The sequence below is a fragment of the Perna viridis genome, chromosome 1 (assembly GCF_037379345.1).
Source record: "Perna viridis isolate PV_CMFRI_1.1 ecotype Kerala chromosome 1, ASM3737934v1, whole genome shotgun sequence".
Classification (NCBI taxonomy): domain Eukaryota; kingdom Metazoa; phylum Mollusca; class Bivalvia; order Mytilida; family Mytilidae; genus Perna; species Perna viridis.
Genome location: NC_142445.1, coordinates 56,709,382 through 56,729,451, shown reverse-complemented (window position 1 = coordinate 56,729,451; position 20,070 = coordinate 56,709,382). Strand labels below are relative to the sequence as shown.

The 20,070-nt window shown below is 33.1% G+C and overlaps 2 protein-coding genes across 2 annotated transcripts in view; both read left to right on the top strand.

The window, feature by feature from the left end:
- Positions 1-20,070, top strand: part of LOC148629506 (uncharacterized) — a 204,880-nt gene that overhangs the window by 157,635 nt on the left and 27,175 nt on the right. The gene's annotated exons all lie outside the window — the stretch shown is intronic.
- LOC148629507 (kelch-like protein 21) lies at positions 4,183-16,511 on the top strand. The gene is made up of 2 exons (XM_088552503.1): positions 4,183-4,300; positions 11,737-16,511. Exons 1-2 carry the CDS (start codon positions 4,285-4,287, stop codon positions 13,470-13,472), a joined length of 1,752 nt encoding a protein of 583 aa, XP_088408629.1. The 5' UTR covers positions 4,183-4,284; the 3' UTR covers positions 13,473-16,511.

The window sequence follows — 20,070 nt, the reverse complement described above, 5'->3', positions numbered from 1 at the left end:
TCAAAATTTAATTAATGCATGCAGTAATTTCCGAATTTTTAAGTATTGTTCTGCCTATAAACCAGGCAGGGGGTGATTCATCATATCTATATATATATATATAATCAATGAAACTGTATAAATACATTTGTTAGGTTCTAAAAAGATTTTTTCCTATGTTCATGTCCTTAGATCTGCTACTTATCGTGAAAATTGTTTTGACTGGTAATAGTATAAAAATCTGGCAGGAAGTTTTCCTGTACTTTTTCTTTAGTAGAACATGACCAAAATTTTGGTGTTAATATCTCCACTGGGCAACTTTCATTTACACTGTAATTTTTGAAAACAGTTTCTATGAGGCCTACAGAAGGATTTCCAATAAAAAAATATTTGGGATCTCCTATATATCTTGAAATATTGTTTGACAGGTGATAGCGTAAAAATTTTCCAATACTTTTTCTGTTGTAGAACAAACCAAATCTCCAGTGAACTACTTTTATTTGCACTTATGTTCACTTATACAGTTTTATATTGGGCCTACAGAAGGATTTGCAATAAAAAATATTTGGGATTGAGAAATGCATGAATCACCCATTATGAGCCTCTGTCTGGTTTTTAGGCAGGACTGTACTTTAAACACCAGATAAAAATGTATGCCTTTCCCTATGAATACTGGTATTGAAAACTAGCTTGATGCCTGGTATTCAGACAAAGCATTACTATGACGACCCCATGGTTTAGACTCCATTTTAATCATTAAGAGTAAGCTTAAAATATTCCAGCAAAAATAAAATCTACCTGCAATAAATCAATTTGTATTGATGTACCAGCATGTGTCATATAAACGCTTCTCGGGACATTTGTTTAGGGCATCAACTCATTATACTACTTAAAGGACATTTTATTTTCTAATTAAAGTATACAGTTGTTTTATCAAGTGCTAACATGACAGAGAACAATATATATTTTATGTCACTGTAAGATAGAGATGTGTGGAAAATGAGAATTCAACAACATAGGAATAACACACAGTTCATAGGTTAATAGAGAGGTCAATGATTGTCAACGAAACATGTGTCTGAGCATATCAAGCTATACACATGGATAGAAAAAGGAACAAACGTTGTGAAACGTAACAAATGCACCATTGTATAACCTTTATAAAAATAGTAAATACTGAGATCACAAAGGTCTTCAAGTGTAAACACACCTTCAAGTAAGCTCTGAAAAGCTCCAACAACAAAAGTAATAAAATCCACAGTAACAAAACATGACACTTCTTCAAACTAAACAAACAAACCATTTATAATTGGCTGTGAAAGTTGTGATGATATATAATACAAAGGCATGCTACATTGACATGTATTCGAAAAAAACATGTCTTACTAGAACCATAACAAACCAACTTATTCCATGCATTTCCTGACAAGAACGATTATCAATTGAACAGACCTTGCTTGTACTGGTCGGCCAAGCTGAGCCGGATCTTTGTTGTAACGCAACATCCCGCAGATGGGCAAGTCCCCCCACCTGACACATTATTCAGGCCTCGACAGGGCAGTAATTAGGTTCTTATGAGACAAAAAGACTTCGTCGAGCGAAACGAGGCAAAAACGAATTCGGCAGGGGAGCTAAGGCCGCTCAGGGCCCCCAAATGCTCTGGAGTAAATGATGCAAAATCCTAGGTTCTGATTATTTCCAGAACCCTATTTGACCTCCGAATCGTAACGAACTTTCAACAAAAATTTTGGTAAAATTAGGCAGCAACCATTCGATTTTCTGGGGGGAGACTATAGATTTTTTTAAGTTTGTTTCTGGAAAATCTGGGAAAAAATTGACTTTACACTGCAGAGAAAGAAAAAAATGTTTTAAAAACATGACAAAAAAAATCATGCTGTCTATGTTAAAAGTGCTATGCAGCGGTGAGAGGACAAAAAAATAATTGTTTTCAACAGATCATGATTTTAGTTTTTGTTTTTGATTGGCCCTGGAAAAATTAAATTATTTTTGCTCAAGGGAAAAAAGTTTGTCTCAGAAAAAATCCAAAGCACCCACCCCACCCCACCCCCGAGAATCAAATGGTTGCTGCTTTAGGTACATATACGAGGTGATACTGTGATATATAACTAAAAATTCAACTGGGAATTTAGTACATGTACTAGTTGCGCTGACGAAAGCATTGGCGGTTTGGTAAAAAAAGCAGACAAGAATCAACAAGATTTTTGTTTTCTCTGAGGATATTATCTAAACGACACTTGGGCGTCGCTTTTTTGAAGAAAGGATGGACCCGGTGTGTCATTGTCTGAATCTGTTGTCAACGTCGTGGCTTCATCATCATGAGCCTGAGATTTAGTGACCGACTGGGTTTTATCAAGAACATCTGCAAGACATCAATACATCTTTAAGTCTTGCGCTATGAGATACACGTACGCGTCTTTTTTTTTGGGGGGGGGGAGGTGGCGTCAAAACTTGACAAATTAAAGTTATTTTTGAAGACGTTTGAATTGATTCATCAAACTATGTTGATTTTGCACAATACATGTATTATTCTGGTGAACTAGTGGTGAACAGAGTCGGAAGCTAGTAAACCGAATGCAATTTTATAATTCTTTGTTCTTATATGCAGTTTATTCACATCGGTTAGATATAAATATCAGCATCCAGCAAAGTAGCAAACTAGTTCAACCCCATATTTTTGTGCCTGTCCCAAATCAGGAATGATAGGAGATAAAATATGTGAAATATTTTTTAATGTTGTGCCCGTGCTTACCATCTGATTTTGCGAACTTTCTTTTCAAAGATCCGGTCCTCAACCAATTTTTTTAGACATTACTGCTTGGTTTTGTAACGGGAGAGCATGATTTGACTCACAAAATTATACTCCGTCACCGAAGATCGAACTCTAGACCGCTCGGTGACAAGCCAGCGACAAACCGAGTCAAATCATGCTCTCCCGTTACAGTTTTAAAAGTTGTTAATACGATCGTTCTGATTAAACGACAGTCATGGAGTGTAATACTTAAGTTCTTCCGCATTGTTCCTTGGGAGTACGTGAAAAAGAATATGTTTGATATCCAGCAATAAAGTTGGATATACAATTACATGTCAGTCATCCTTATTGATTTTAAACATCTAAAGGAGACGGCGAAAATCAAGGCGATTTATTATTACATTATTTATGTATTGGATATGGTGAAATATATTAACGATTGCTCGATCATTGGTTCTCGGGTCTGTTAAAAATATTGTCAATATTTTCACGAGGCATTTGCCACATTTGCCTCAATGTAGTTACGGTCCTGCTCGAGCCAACCAGTCGTCACTCTTTTCCCTAAATACCATGTGCTTTGAGGAAAAGCAGTGACTATATATATATACCAGTTTCACACTCTTCTGTGTATGTCAGCTATGGATCGAACCTGCGATATGAGACAAGCACGCTACCCTGAGACCTCTGGAACAGTAGTAAAGCTGTCTCTTGCAACTTCTGTGATATTTATAACATATCAATGTGTGTAGGTGTGTGTTTATATGTATTGATCATATATGTATATTTTTTTTATGTCCTATGTTGGTCCTTAATTGAAAATAAAACATATTCTTTTTCTTTCTCTGTGAAGAGAGAGTGAGACTTATCACATTCTACTGTTACTGGCACAATAACTTGTTCATTAGTTGTCTTGTTCCCCTATGTAACTTATCTGGCATTTTTTTCATATTGTCGTATTTTAGTTGAAGTTTAACAACTATGTGTTACAGGAACCTATCATTGCCTACCTTTGCTCGTGTATCATTCATCCAAGGATTTTTATTATTGAAGACTAACTCCTTGCTTTAGCTTATGTTTCCCCCTCTGCTTCTAAATTTTGATATTTTCACAAAAGTTGACTGTCCTATATTAAAGTTGAATAGGTTTAGTAGGTTTAGTAATGAGTGTGACATGAGTGTTACAGTTTTGAAATCGAACAGAAAAATTTCATGGACAAACATGAATTGGGAAAGAAAGAGGTTGTCAGTTTGGTTAATGCTTATTATTTTTTGTTTCTGCTGTTGCTAATAATGTAATGTCATATTTAAAATATCTTTACAATGTTTACAACTGTCTTCTTGTCCGGACGGTGCGACATTTTAACTAGCCACGTAGCCACGTGGCTGTGTTTACAATTTTTAGGGGGTTTCCAGACTTGCGTCAGTCGTGACGTCAATTGGGATATTAATAGAATAATGGCTGCCTTCATATCGATGGAAGTTAAATGTCATGGACCAAATTATTTTATACGATAATACGTGCAGTATTTGACCAGTATGAATTTGCATAAATGTAAGTCACTTTTACTCACCGAGACAGTTTAACACCCAAACTGAAGTTGGACTGGCCTTTCAATACACCGTAAACCTGTCCAATCAAGTCATCTTTGTGATCTTTGTCGAATTGTCTTAACATGAACCATTGGTATACTACTTCAGGGGTCAAGATTACTTTTTGAGGCCAGTAGCCACCAGGGCTACAAAACTATAAAATCAATTACCCCAGAAAAAAAAGTTGGTAGCCCAGACTTTTTCGGACGAAATTTTGGTACGTAAAAATACTTCATGTACTTGTTTGAGGGTATGAACATTGTTGAAGATCCTCAATACCTCATGCAACATCAATATGTAGAATAGAAATAGAAGCCATGATATTTTTTTCACTGTATGGTGTGATTCGTTGTCACACACATATTCACTACACAGCCTCCCAATTTATATGCATCATGGAAAACCTTTGAATCTGCAGTTGAAGTTAAAAATGTGCTTTGGATAATATCTCTTTCAATGAATTGAAATTTTACAACCAATTCGTATAATTTCAAAACTTTAATACATAAAACAGTAGACTGTTTAAATATCCTAGAGATTTATTTTGTTCAGATTCTGAACAAATTAATCTCTAGAATGTTCAAACAGTCTTGCAAAAACAGAATCCTCTTCTAAATCATTATCACACTCTGACATGTCTTACTCATAATCACTATCATCCTCTTCACATCCTAGCTTCGCACTCAATTCTACCCTTTATTCCTGATTCTCTCCTACCTCTGTCTCTTCTTCTATCTGACTCTCTCTCTCCCTTTTTTACCTGACTCTCTCCTACTGCCTAATTCTCTCCATCTCCCTGTCCCCCTTCCTTACTCTCAGTAGCCAACTCTTCACATCTTCCCTCCTTCCCTTCCTTGTCATCATTAATGACAATAGGCTTAGCAGGTGCTAGAGACAGGTTTTCAACTGATTTATTTTCATTCATATTCTTTTTGGTATGTCTTTCTCTTGGGTGTGGTGTTGGTTTCTTGGGTTTTTTTTTAACTCCAGAAATATAATTTCACATTTTACAAAATACCGGATGCAGAAATTAATTAGCAATTCTAAATAAGAAACCTACATCAGTTATGAACAATTTCTGTATGATTAGAACTGGTTACTGATAAAATTTAACTAGGGGTGCTATGTTTCTGATCGCATGGTAACCAGTTAAAACTCTGACCACAACTTTTGTTTGCAATAATTTTTTTTGCAATTCCCCAGCTGGGCTATTAAAATAGGAAAAAATGGTCGCCCAGGCACATTTTTGGTCACCATTGGTGAGTGGGCGACCGTTAATCTTTTCCCCTGTACTTAATGTGACATTATTTTTCATCAGCAAACCAATGATGTTAATTGATGAATAGTTCTTTTTTTTTTTTATTCCACTTCCTTCTTCCCCAAAACATGATTGAAAAAGATGACCCCCTCCCTAAACAGCAGTTGCAGTTATTTATACCAGTCAACTTGTATACATGTAGTTCTCGCCAACTACTTTTTCGTCCTCTCCTGTGAAACAAGTTTGAGCCAAAAATTTATGATAAAACATCTATCAGATAGCAGATATTTGCTCTAAAAATGGCTACCATAAAGCAATTTTCATTGAGAATAAAGTTTTGGTGAGCAGATATATCTTGAAAATGACAAGATCTACTCTCTAACTAGTCCAGATAATCATTTTTTATGCCTCATTAACTATTGGTAGTGATCAAGCAAAATAAAAATTAGCATTCCACGATGGCATAATTTTTTTGGTTACTCTCTGACTAGTTCATGTTCTGAATGATTCTGTGCCACATTTCAGCAGGGATGTCAGTAGAAGCCGTCCACTAACAAAATTGGAGAACTACTTGCTAATCTCTTGACGGCTACTCTATTTTCAAAAATGGATGAACTCTTGCAAAATTTTCATCAGTTCACCTGCTACCTTTTCTTTTTTTCAGCTTCTTAAAATACAACTGACATTCCTGGTTGGGTGACTCAGAAGACAGAAATAAGTGTCATTGACCAAAATACACATGGAATGACCAAGAGACACCTCAAAATTTTAATTATACAACTATTTATTCTCTTTTAGACAATATTTTTGACATAATATTGTATATGAAATAAAATTATTTGGATATTTTGTAAATAATCAGCATTTTGAAGTGAGAAAGCTGCAAAAATTATGTATCATTGATTCTGAAGGTAAAAACAAACATGACAGAATGCTACATTGATTTGACAAACCTATAAGGAGGATTACACACTTTCTTATACTATTTAATTTGATAAAATTCAAAATTAAATCATCTATCCCCAAAGTGATTATTACATTGAATAGAAATATGATGAGTTTTTGTTGGTATTTATTTCACAATGTTTGCTGCAAAAAACTGTGTTGAAAAAATCATGAAAAGACAGATTATATTGGTGAAAAAACCTTCTATTTATTGTGGCACCTCAATTTTTTACCATTTATTTGCCAAAAAAATCCACCTTACAACTTTTTGAGGACTAATTATAATCCTAAATTAAAGAATGATGCATGCCTATTTTCAGCTGTATGTTATAAAGTGAAATTAAACTCGGTTAATATACGACTTTTTAAAGGTTGATCATCTGACTACATATGACTTTTCCGATAAATTTTTAAAAAAATTTGTATGTATTTTGTATTTTCATATAAAACTGATTAAATTAAGTAAATTTTTATTGATAAAATGCATTGCAACTAAGTTTTTGAGTTGTCTTTCTGTCATTTCATTTTTGTTTTGGTCAATGATGTGTATGAGCTACTGCCCACATGTCTTCCTGGGTAGCTTAGCTTTCAAGATGTGATAGCGTAAGATTAAGCAAAGTTTGAAAGATCAAAGTGAATCAGTTGATTAAAGAAAAATGTTATTAATTCATCTAAAATATGTTTGATTCTGCATGAGAGTTGGCCTTTTCCCAAATAGACCTATTCACACCTGTGAATACCATTGCAGGGAATAATATATTTTCCTGTTTTTTTCATATTGAAATGTAAAAAGGTTATTCAGAGACAATTCAGGGGTCATGCTTGCATAACAAATTTATGTATTGCTTTCTTTGATGAAATAACTTTTTTGTGCAGTTTAAATTTTCAAGATTTTTCATGAATTTTTGTATTTTAACATATATACTTGGAGATATTAAAAACAAATATCTAAAAATGTACATGATTTGTCATGTACATTGTATATGACTTAAAGTGATTGTCTGATCTGTAGAATTTTTCCAAATACTTTCTATACCAAAATCTTACATTTTGACTTTGTGTACTTTAACCCTGCCACATTTTTGCGCCTGTCCCAAGTCAGGAATTTCTGGCCTCTACATGTCTTGTTTCGTTTTCACCTTTAGTTTATTTTTATGTTACTTGAGTATTTAGGGACAACTCTTTCCCTGTACCTGTATTTAATGATGTTTTAGGGCCAGCTTTAGCCTGTCCTGTATACACCATACTGCCCTAGCAACATTGTCTCAAGATTTGTACATGATTAACAATTTTAAATGGAGATTGATGTAAAATAAAATCTCCTCTGTACTGTATAAAGAAATTACTTCTAAAATACTGTATAAAATCTCTTCCCTCATGTGTTATTCCAAAAGTTGCAATTTTGATGCTTTTTAGCTCATTTGATCTGGCAAAGGACATGGCCACCGTTACTACAATAGTTCATGGGGTAAAATTGAAGAAATTTGCTAAATTTAATAACTCAAAAACATTTGGGTATAGCTAAAATCTGGCTTGAAGTAAAATTGATCAGCGTGATGAGATGTAACTATGCTGAAATTATCTGAAAGATCTGTTGACTTATGGCTGAGTTATTGTTCTGAAATGGATTTTTCTCTGAATATTACATTTTCAACTTTGAAAGTCTCGGCATGAATGTTTCATATGATATTCTTAACAGTTTGTGGGGATTTTTGACCCATAACAAAAATGGCTGCCATTACAAAAGATAGAACATGGGTGTTAGAGCGCAGTTTACAAAAATGTATTTGACCTAAAATATTTGCAGTCCTATATCATATGGGGCTATTGTGGGTGTCGTCTGTGGTGTATTCCATAGACACTTGATTTTCCTGCGATAACTTGAATGTGAGTTGGTTGATCATTATAACAAGTTTTCATACCATAAAAGGAAGGTTGGTATTGATTTTTGGGGGTTATGGCAGAAAATGCATTTTCCTGATTTCCAGACAATAACTTGATTATTAGTGAATGGATGGAATTGATATTGTATAACAAGGTGCCTTACCACAGAAGGAAGGCTGGAATTTATTTTGGGCATTAAGATTTGAACTTTTAAGTTTACATGATCCAAAGGACCTTATGAGTTTTTGCCATCCCTAAGCGTCTGTTGTCTGTCTTGATCATCCGTTAACTTTTCAAACATCTTCTCCTTTGAAACTACTAGACCGATTGTAATAAAACTTTGCTTGAATGTTCCTTTGTTTTTTGGGTACCTTTAACAGTCTTTGTGTAGGACTTTTGATCTGGCTGAAAACATGGCCACTGTTACTAAAAGTAGACTATAGTGGTCAAATTGCAGAATTATGCATGTAACTCAAAACAGTTGGGTTAGCAGGATTTTTAATAAGAGGAGGCACCAGGCGAGTTTCACAGCTTCATTTCAGTAAAATCACCTACTAAATTTTGAATTTTGTAATAGCTCTCAAACAGGAAAAAATCTGATTTCACGAAGTTCAAATTTTAATTTATCCTCTTGATGACGAGACAATTGGTTACCTTAAAAGAGTCATAGTTACTGCGGCTGTTTACTTGTCACTTCACTTTGTCATTCAGAGCACTGGGCAGAAAGCACATTGGGTCAGCATTGGGTGACGGCCATCATAATGCTTTGTTTTAAATTAGATGCTCTTTTAGGACAATAGTATAGTAGGGTCAAGAGTCCAGCTTTAGATGGCTTAAATGTCTATTTTTGACCAGGTGAGCAATTCAGGCTCTCTAGAGCCTCTAGTTGTTCAAGATATTTACTATTTAGTATTCAGGTTAATAATACACTGATGCATTTGTTACGTTTCATCACATTCACTTTTTTTTCTAACATCAAATTTTTAAGTTCTATGACCACATTCAGTCTTGTGTCAGAAACCTGTCGTGTGTCAAAACGTTAATCCCCTCAAAATTCATCAAGACTTAGTAAGTGTATTAAGCTTAAGTATTTTATCAACTGTTCAGGATTCAAACTTTGCAGGATATCAAGCTGCTCCCAAAGGAGCATTTAACAATAGAATGGGATGTATAACAAAAGATGTTTTAGGTATAGCTATGTTTAAATTTTAAGAAGTTCAGTATGGATGGATTCGATTTGCTGTATAATTGCAAAATGACAGTATGATTGTAGCTTGAGAGGGGACTATTTTTAGCTCACCTGGCCATAGGCTATGTGAGCTATTGCCATCACTTGGCATCCATCATCGTTAACAATTTTTCAAAACTCAATTCTACTGACACTACTGGACCAATTGGAACTAAACTTAGTGTGAACATTCCTTGGGGTATCCTTCATTGAACTGATTTGGGGATTTTTGATCCATCGAAAAACTTGGCCTATGTTACTAAAAATAGAACACAGGCGTCAGATAGTAGTTTTTCGCATATATCTCTAAAACTGTTAGGTTTAGCCAAATTCTGACATTGGTAAACGTGTTCAGCATGATGAGTTCTATCTGTGGTCAAATTTTTGTGTTAATATGTTTAGGTCTCACTAACCACTTCTAACGTTTCCATTACTTAACATGTTAAAAAAGTAATTTTCAAAGTATCACTGTGAATTCCCAGAACAAATGACATCTTAAAGTTGCATACCGTTGCGAAGCTTGGAAAATAAGGCTTCCAAAATCATTATGCTAATGGTACAATGATTGTAGAAATTCTTCACAAAATTTACTTGAATAAATAATACTGAAAATCCACATTTTTACCTGTTCTGCTAACTGACAGCATGGAGGCAAATTACTCACACATGTAAACAATATTCATACACTTTTGTAGTTGATTACATATATGATTTTAAAGTACACATTCTCAGCTTTATTTTACTACTTTTAATCATAATACACACAAATAATGCACTTACAATGCATATGTCTAGGTTCAGTTTGTTTTTAGTACTACATGGGGGGGTGGCCATTTGACCCAGAAGTGGTTAGTGAGACCTTAGCCATGTTGGAGTTATTGCCCTTTTTTAAAATTTGTTGCTATTTTTAATGTTATTTCTTTCAAAAATCTTTTCCTCTGATACTACTTGACCAATTGGAACCAAACTTGGTATGAATGTTTCTTGGGGTATCCTGCATAGCACTGATGTGGGGATTTTTTATCTGTTGAAAAACATGGCTGCTGTTACGAAAAATAGAACATAGGGGTCAGATAGTTGTTTTTCACATACATCTCCAAAACCATTATGTTTAGCCAAATTCTTTCAGTGCTGAAATGATTATTATCATAAGACCTACAAAAGTCTTCAGGGATCAAAGTCGTCTGACAAATCCATGTAAGAGTTATTGCCTTGAAAGGTGAGAAATGATATTTTTTTACCGTTTTCAGCCAATATCTTGAAAATTATGATAGATAGAATGAAATGTTCAGTTGCTGAAATGATCTTTATTAGGCCTATAAAAGTTTGTGGGGATCAATCCTTGTTAGAGTTATTGCTCTTGACAGGCAAAAAATTATGTCTTTTTGAAAGGAGAAATCTAACCAGGTGAGCAATTCAGGCTCCTGGGATTCTCTTGTTGTAATGGATTTTATTGAGGACCTAGGGTACTTCTTTTGGCTAATACTATTTTAACTAATTTCAATAATATGTTACTATCTGATAAGTCATGATATTTCTGCTTAGAACCATTATGAGTATACAGAAATGTAAGAAGATGAACTCAATTAGTATTCATGTTCATTTGTACCATAGTTATATTGGATTGATATAAACTTTTTCTTGTATATGCCCAAATGCATTGCAATACATTGAAAAGTTATACCTATTGAGAATCATCATTTCTTATAATTAAATAGGTCTAAATTCATTTGTTCAGCATGATGTGACACACATAGTGGGGTCTCAGTTGATTGAATTCTTATTCACAACCTTGTGTATTATAGCCTCAATAATAGGTGAAGGAGAGTGGAAAATTAAATAAGGTTGTACAAAGTTTACCAAATTAAGTACTTATGTGCCCAGTGTTTAAATAAGTCTATCCATTCTGGTTCTTATAAATACTGATTAAAATGTCTTAAGCCATGATTATCTGCTTTGGCTGATTAAAGTTTTGTAAATTTAATAATTTAATGCATATATTTATTTTACCTATAGAAAGCAAGTTATTGAAGTTGCAACATGTTTTGAGATTGATTTAATTTTAATATGTCTTCTCCTCCAGATATGGATAGAAGGCTTGGTTCACCAGCTGCTGAAAAATATGTCCTCCACGATGAAGATTATGGGAATGAAATGTTGAACAGACTGAACTCACTGAGGAATGAAAGAGTTTTTACAGACTCTACAGTTTGTGTAGGACAGGAGGAGTTCTATTGTCATCGTAATGTTCTTGCTGCTAGTAGTCCATACTTCAGAGCTATGTTTACCAGTGAATTAAGAGAAGGGAAAGAAACATTAGTCTCATTCAACAACATATCACCATGGACAATGAAAAGAATCATTGACTATATCTACACAGGGAAACTAGAAATAAATACTGACAATGTTCAGGAAATGTTAGTTGCTGGGAGTATGTTACAATATGAATCAATTGTTGATGCATGCTGCAAATTTTTAAAAACCCAGCTAGATCCATTTAATTGTTTAGGAATTGAACTCTTTGCTCAGATGCATTCATGTCCTTGGTTAGAAAAGGAGGCACATAAATTTGCATTAGAAAATTTTAGTTTAGTGACAGAGCAAGTGGAATTTTTAGAACTTACGTCAGATCATCTAATTCAATACATATCTAGTGATTACATTGATGTAAGGACTGAAGACATCGTATATGATGCTGTCATGAAATGGATTAATTCTGATCTTGATGAACGTAAGAAACACTTGCCTGAATTATTAGGACACATTAGACTACCAGTAATAGATAAACTTAGATTAGCCAATATAGAACAAGATTCACTAATTCGAAGTTGTGAGGACTGTTTACAATTGGTACAAGATGCTCAAAAGCATCAAGAAACTGTTCCTGAGCAGCATGAACGTCGAAGACGAAGCATGCAGAATAGTCATGTCCAACCTCGACCCTCTACAGTAGCAAAGGAGAAAATGGTTGTTATTGGGGGCATAAATAATTATGTCAATAGGTCTGTTGAAATGTATGATCCTTTAAAGGACAAATGGTTTGACTTGCCTGACTTGCCAGACAACATATCATGGTTTAGTGTTTGTAATGTGTCTAACTCAATCATAGTCACAGGTGGTATTCAGGAAGGCAATATTGTGTCCAAAGTTTGGAAATTCGAAGGTAGAAGTAGACAATGGATTTCAATGCCTCCAATGTTGAAGGCTCGTGCACGTCATGCTTCAGGTGCTTTAGGTGACCTTATTTATGTGTTCGGTGGTGTTACATATGGTACAACTTATAGTGTTATAGATTGTGAATTAATAGAATGTTATGATCCCACTACACAAACATGGACAAATGTTGGTCAATCAGTATTTCCAAGGACACAGTCACAGGTTGTGACATTCAATAATATGCTTGTGGAAGTCGGAGGTTTGCAAGGTGAAGCTAAGGTTAATACAATGGACAATTTCATGTGTTCAGGAAAAGGCAAAGAAATCAGATCCGCTGAACAGTTTATCTTGCCAGAACCCATTCAGTTTGCCAAAATTGTAGTGATTAATAGTATATTTTACATTATTTGGGAAGATACTAAGAAAATGATTGCTCTGAATCCAAGAAGACGGACATTTGAAAGGCTAGCTGACATGCAATATGCCCATAAACACTCAGGGGCCACAGTTCTAGGGGGTAAAATCTATGTTGTAGGGGGATTGATAGACACTAGACCAAGCTGTATTGTAGAGAGTTATGACCCAGCTACAAATAAATGGACCATAGAAAAGTCACTTAAAGAACCAAGGACGCACCATGGTTGTGCTACAGTACCATTGTGATGGAAAAGATACTCAGTGCTTGTTATCAAAAAAATGTTTTAACATACTTGACATCATGAACATCATCGTTCAACCTACAATATGTGCCTTGTTTTCCATCAAACTATACAGCCATTACATCAGTTGAAAATTTTTAAGTTCATTGTGCAATAAGAAATGAATCTCCTACATGTACATGTACATGCACACTGTTTATGTAACATGTATTTTTGGTGCCTTAATATTCAGGTCAAATCATATTTGCATAATAAAAAAGTATATAAAAAATCTCTGGTTGACAAAAGGATGGACATTTTTCATTTCGTAAATTCACAGAAAAAATGTAGTTTTCAATGCTTGCTGTTTTCTTCATTTTTTATGATTAAGTAGGAGTCACAATAAGAATCAGGCAGTATATGAAACATGGGCCATAGTCAGGGGAAAAAAAACATTTTGACAGTGTAATTTTTATGTTTTGTAGCATCAGGACATGAGAACAATGACCAAAACTTCCAGTATCTTTTGGGAAAAAAAAGTTAAGATTTCATTGAACATGCTGAAACCCTTCAAATAAACAATTGTTGTATCATAAAGCATGATGTTTTAAAGTTCTATTCAAACTTTTTCCAGTTTCTAATTGAAGAGATGACCATTTCACATAGTTAAACTCTTATAAAATACAAGTATCGTAGTAGTTAAAAGAATTTTATCATACATGTTTCAGATAGAATGCCTGATTTCTACATAGACTATCACTGAAAGATATCAAACAATGATGTTTTAAAGGATGTATGTGTGGACAAATATGAAACTTTGATCTCAGTGTATCGTGGTATCTACTTAGATCTCATATTGTATTTTTTCACTAGTCACTTGCTGCATTTTCATTTCATGAATTGCAAGTTGTAAGACATGATAATGTGGAGTTTTTCATTATCTGTATCATGCAACTTCTATTTTATTTATTCAACGTCATGCTCCTGTCTTGTACCTCTAAACAAAGTTTAGGTAGTAAAGACCAATAAATGAGCACATATAAAAATCAACTGAATTTACAGTATTAACATATGGTTAAAATGACCTTGGTTATTTTTATTTTGATTGTCGTCTTCAGTGCATTACAATGATTGCTTCTTACATAAACTGCCCACTATCTGATTTTACTAAAGAAATAAGTTCTGACGCTTCATACATGAAATCAATAATCCTGAGGCTTTTGGTTCAGTCAAGGAACAAGTGCTTTATTTTTATTGGAGCTGGCATCAATATTTTATCTTGAATGAGTTGTTGTAAATTTTGTTTTCATATTTTATTAATACATCTTTTATTTCCTATTAAAATCAGTAGCCTTCTCTGCTTTTTTATTTAAAATTTGTCACCACCACGTTTACTGGAAAAATATACAATAACTTCTTCAGTAAAAAAAAAGTTAATCAAAATTGTTCAAGACTTCATGTGCCATAGGAAAAATGTGAATATTTTAAGAATAAAAGATATTTTGGTAAATGACTTTTTAAGAATCTTTTTCTAAGATTAATAAAATTGAAAGAGATCCCCGATTGTAGTTTTTCACTGTTCCCATATATTTATGTTCAAATTACAGGTGACTAACAGTACATTACAATCAATTTTTGTGTTCTTGCTTGTTTTTTGTACATTGATTTCTCCTCATTTAATAATATTTTAGTATTCCTGTATTTTGTAACTAGAAATGTACAATTTAAAATTGGTGTTTAACTCATTCAGATGCCTGTACTTCTACTTATTATTTCTTTTTTTAAATATGTATACCATTATGTTTTTTAATTGAATGTCAGTGAAATGGTTTGTTATTGACCATGATTAATAGAGGATTGATGATATCAATGACCAAACTTCATAATTTTTTTTATTTAACCAGTATAGTTCCTAAAGGCATCTGTTATGCAGTATACCCATACCAAGGACCCCCTGTATATCATCTAGCTCCCAAAACATTCTATCACATTTACGGATTTATGGGGGTCACCTCATAATTTCCAATCATCAATTGTTACTACAGAAACTGTGGGATTTATTTAAAGTCTGCAGTTATTTAGATACAGGCTATATGTTTCAAGGTGGAACAATTTTGACTATTCACTGAGTGGAATAACATCTGATGATTACACTCATGTGCTCAGCCTCCGTCCACTTACTGTATGGCATTGTATTCTTAAACAAAACAATCAAATGACTTTTTGAAACAACTCAATTCTTAAATTTTGATACTACGTGCTTGTAATTGGTAGAATAATATAATTAGAGATTTTGTATACACATATCTAGAACCAGGGACATATAATACAGATTTGTATATATATATATATATGTCCCTGCTAAAACCATATCTCATATGCTGAGAAACACATAATTTATTCTACAAATTTTTTAAAGTCACTGTGTTCTTCAGCATTCTGAGTAATATTATGACATATGCTATTTCAGAATTTGAAGAATCTCCAGTGACTTACCTTAATCTCCCATTTCTTTTGGATTATTAGGGAAAATCTATCATGGCTTATTAAATTCATGATATATTGTGTATAATCTTTACTTTTCATATTTTTTTTTAATTTATGAAATCTTCAATCTACAGAAGAAGTTTGAGTTAATAAAGAGATATAACCTTACAATTTATGTCACACAGACAGGTAAACGTCATGTTGAAGGCAAATATTTATTACCATTGAGAGGTTTTGTTTTAGTTTATGGTGTTTACTGCTTTACTATTTAAGCATGAACTTTAATCTTAGTGCTTTACAATAGTCATTTAAGGAGTTCATATTAAAAGTGGTGAAGAAATGCCAAATAATAGTTAACTTATTTGATAGAATATGTTACAGTCATGTGATAATTCTACTTGAAATTCTAGTCAAGGGAGATAATCAACATATATAGTTTTATATGCTACTATTTATTTGATTGTTGAATATGCATCCAGTATTTACTTCTTGTTTTTGTAAAAAAATGTAGTATTATTTTGATGACCTCAAAGCATTTTTATGACAACTTCTTTTATCAATTAAAGATGCAAATTTTCATATTTTGTTTAAAGATCTAAGTTATGCAGAATTTTAAAATTTTTCTGCAGTCTTGAGATTCTGTTTCAATTACAGAATTTTTAGATGACTGCAAAAAAAATTGTAGTCATATAATGGTATAGCACTGGCGTCTGTATCATCATTGTCCGTGTTAAAGTCTTCCATAAACCATTGGTTTCAGTGTGATAACTTGAATATCTTTATCTATCTTTATAAAACTTTAGAACAAAGTTCTAAACCATGAAAAAAGGTTTGATATTGATTTTGGGTGTTATAGACAAAACCATTATAGAATTAGGACCCCAAAAGGGGCCAAATAGAAGCATTTCATAGAATTAAACTTGGTACATGTATATTACTCCAGTAAAAGCATAGGAATGTGTTATATTATTCCAATATATTCTATTCCCCAATGGTCACACTGATTTTGATTTTAAGGGTTTAGACTTGAATATTTTAGAAATTAGGAGACAAAAAGGGGGGTCAGAAACAGAAGCAATGATTTTCCTTATGTCCAGGTAATTAATTGAATATTAGTGAATGGATCTCTTTGAAATTGTATTACAAGGTGCTATTTCACTAAAAAAGGATGGGATTGATTTTGGGGTTTAGACTTGAACCTTTTTATATTAGAGGCCAAAAAGGAGCCTGAAACAAGCATTTTCTGTATGTATTTTACTGTAACTTGAGGAAAAGTGAATTGGTCCCTTTGAAATTGTATTACAAGGTACTATATCACAAAAAGAAATCTGAACCAAGTAAGAATAAGGGGCCAGAAATAAGTTAGTTTTTCTTATTACAGAATAATAACTTCAGTAAGAAAGAATGGATCACTTTGAAATTGTACCACAGGCTGCAATACCCCAGAAGGAAGGTTGGGATTGATTTCGGAGGTTTCAACTGGTACTATTTAGGAACTAGGGGCCAAAAATTGACCACTTCGATTCTGGTCAGATACTCTGCGTCGAATATCTACTGTAATCTAAATATAAATTCAAAGCAATATTAAATTCAAATGATGTCCATACTTGTCCCAACTGTTCAGGGTTTGATCTCTGCAGTTGTATCTAGCTATACCCTGTGAAGCATTTTATTCTAAAAAATTATTACTGTGTTTACTTAAGGAATTATTTTGCATTTATAGTACCCAAAAAAAATCAGTATTTAACACAAAAGTACATGTTCAGAGTTTGATAAATTTAAAAAAAAAACGGTACATTTATATTCATCTGAATACTGGACCAACTTGATAGTTAAGTGCATACAAGTTTGAAATTATTTTGGAATTTGAAAAGAAAGATTCTTATAACAAGTAATATGCACTTAACTTTAGGGAATGAAGTTGGTCTATCATATAATGACCATTACCTGATGGACTGCCCTAGATAGTTAACCGTGGAATGATGAACTAAGGCCAAATAAAAGTATACCTATGTCAGTAGAGCAATGGGTCTGTAGGACTGATGTTATTTTATTTTATTTACTTATTGTTTTCTGAATTTCATAGAAAACAACTCCAAAAACATCTTATTAAACACTCTGACTTAGTGGAAAAAATTGTGCAAACTGGAAGTTGACTACAATCAGAGAAATGTTAAGGAGATTTAAACTCTACCATTTATATGATTTTAATCTTAACTTTGATTGTCAATAGTCCAGTTAACTACTTATGGCAGTTCATAAGGTGATTATCATTTTATCAAGGGTAGACTGATACTATTCCCTAAAGTTAACTATATAACTTACTGTAATGAGAATCATTGGAAGGTCATATGATACCAAAATAGTATTCAAGTTTAAAAAAAAAAAGCCAACTGGCATTTTTTAACTGCAAGTTTTTGTTTGATCTTCAGAACATCTGTGTGAAATGAATGTTTGTTGTACTTTGTATATGTTTTGTATTGTCAGTCATGTCTGGTTTATAACCAATAAAATATTTACCAGTAGTTTATAGTTTATTCTTTTTGCTGTACAATTGACTTATGAAGGATGACTAAGTTCTGTACAGGATATTCTATAGAGTACAATTGTACCAAAAATTCAAAATATTTGCTTCTGATTTTTCACAAATTGTAATAAATTGTAATACATAACAATCTTTGTAAAGTGTACAAATTCTTAGGTAATTGTTAATTTTCACATTGTTAAGTTCAGGTGACTTTGTCTCCAGCATTAGATTTTCAAGATGTTTATTCAAAATAGATAAAAAGATAATTTTTAGCTTGTGAGCTTTTAGTGATTAATATTTTACTTTATGTACTATAAAGGATTACTTACTTACTTCATATTATTGGTTAACTAGGCTTCTCTTCACTTTCACATATATGAGTTATGGGTCCTGGAATGGATTTTTTAAAAATCTTCTCCTCTTAGACAACTTGGAGGATGAATTATAACCAAACATGGCATGAATGTTTGTTAGGATATCCTTAATAATTGTTTATCTGTTGAAAACATGGCCACCACTTCTGAAAACTGAGGACCTGTTAAAATTACTTGAAAACCAAAGGTTTTTGCCAAATTTTCTAGGGAGAAATTTGATCAGCTTGGTGAGACCAACCTTATTATGCTGAAATTTCCATAAAGATCTATTAATCAATGTTAGAGTTAATGCCCTTGAAGAGTCAAAAAATGACTAAGGGAGATTTATTTTATAATAAGAAAACTGGCTGGATAACTAAGATGCTCAGTATTGATTAAATGATTCTTGTGACAATAGTATGGTAAGGTCAAGAGTCCAGCTTCAGAAACTTATAAAGACTCTTTTTTCCAGGTGAGTGATTCAGGCTCCCTAGAGTCTCAAGTTTGACGGTTTTTAAAAATCTTCTCTAATTCTACCTGACCAATAGGAACCAAACTTGGTATGAATGTTCATTAGGGTATCCAGCATCGAACTGATGTGGGGATTTCAAACATTCATGCCATGTCTAAAAAAACATGGCTGCTGTTACTTAAAATAGAACAAAGGGGTTTGTCAGTTTTTCTCCAATATTTCCAAAACCATTAGGTTTAGCCAAATTCTTTCAATTGCCAAAATGATTCTAATTATAAGGCTTACAAAAGCGTGAATTGGATAAAAATTGTCAGACAACTCCCTGTTAGAGTTATTGACCTTGAAAGGTGAAAAATGACGCTCTTTTACAGTTTTCAGCCAATATATAAAAACTGTAACAAATAGAAAGAAACTTTCAATCGATGAAATGGTCCTTATGATAAGTCCTACCTAAGTCTTATTGGAGTCAAAATTGTCAGACAACTCCTTGTTAGAGTTATTGCCCTTGAATGACAAAAATAAACTAGGTGAGCAATTCAGGCTCCTGGGAGTGCCTTGTATATTTTTGGTCTGATTTAAAAAAAAATTCAATTAATTTTCAATTTTTGTACTATATTGTGCAAGTTGTTTTGTCCATAATGAACTATAAGTCCCTATGCTTAAGTGTGTCACAAACTAATATTGTGTCCACACTTGCCCCACATGTCCAGGATTTGACCACCAGTCTTATCATTCTGCCCTCTGCGAAGCTCTTTATTGTATGTAGCAACATAATACTTGAAGA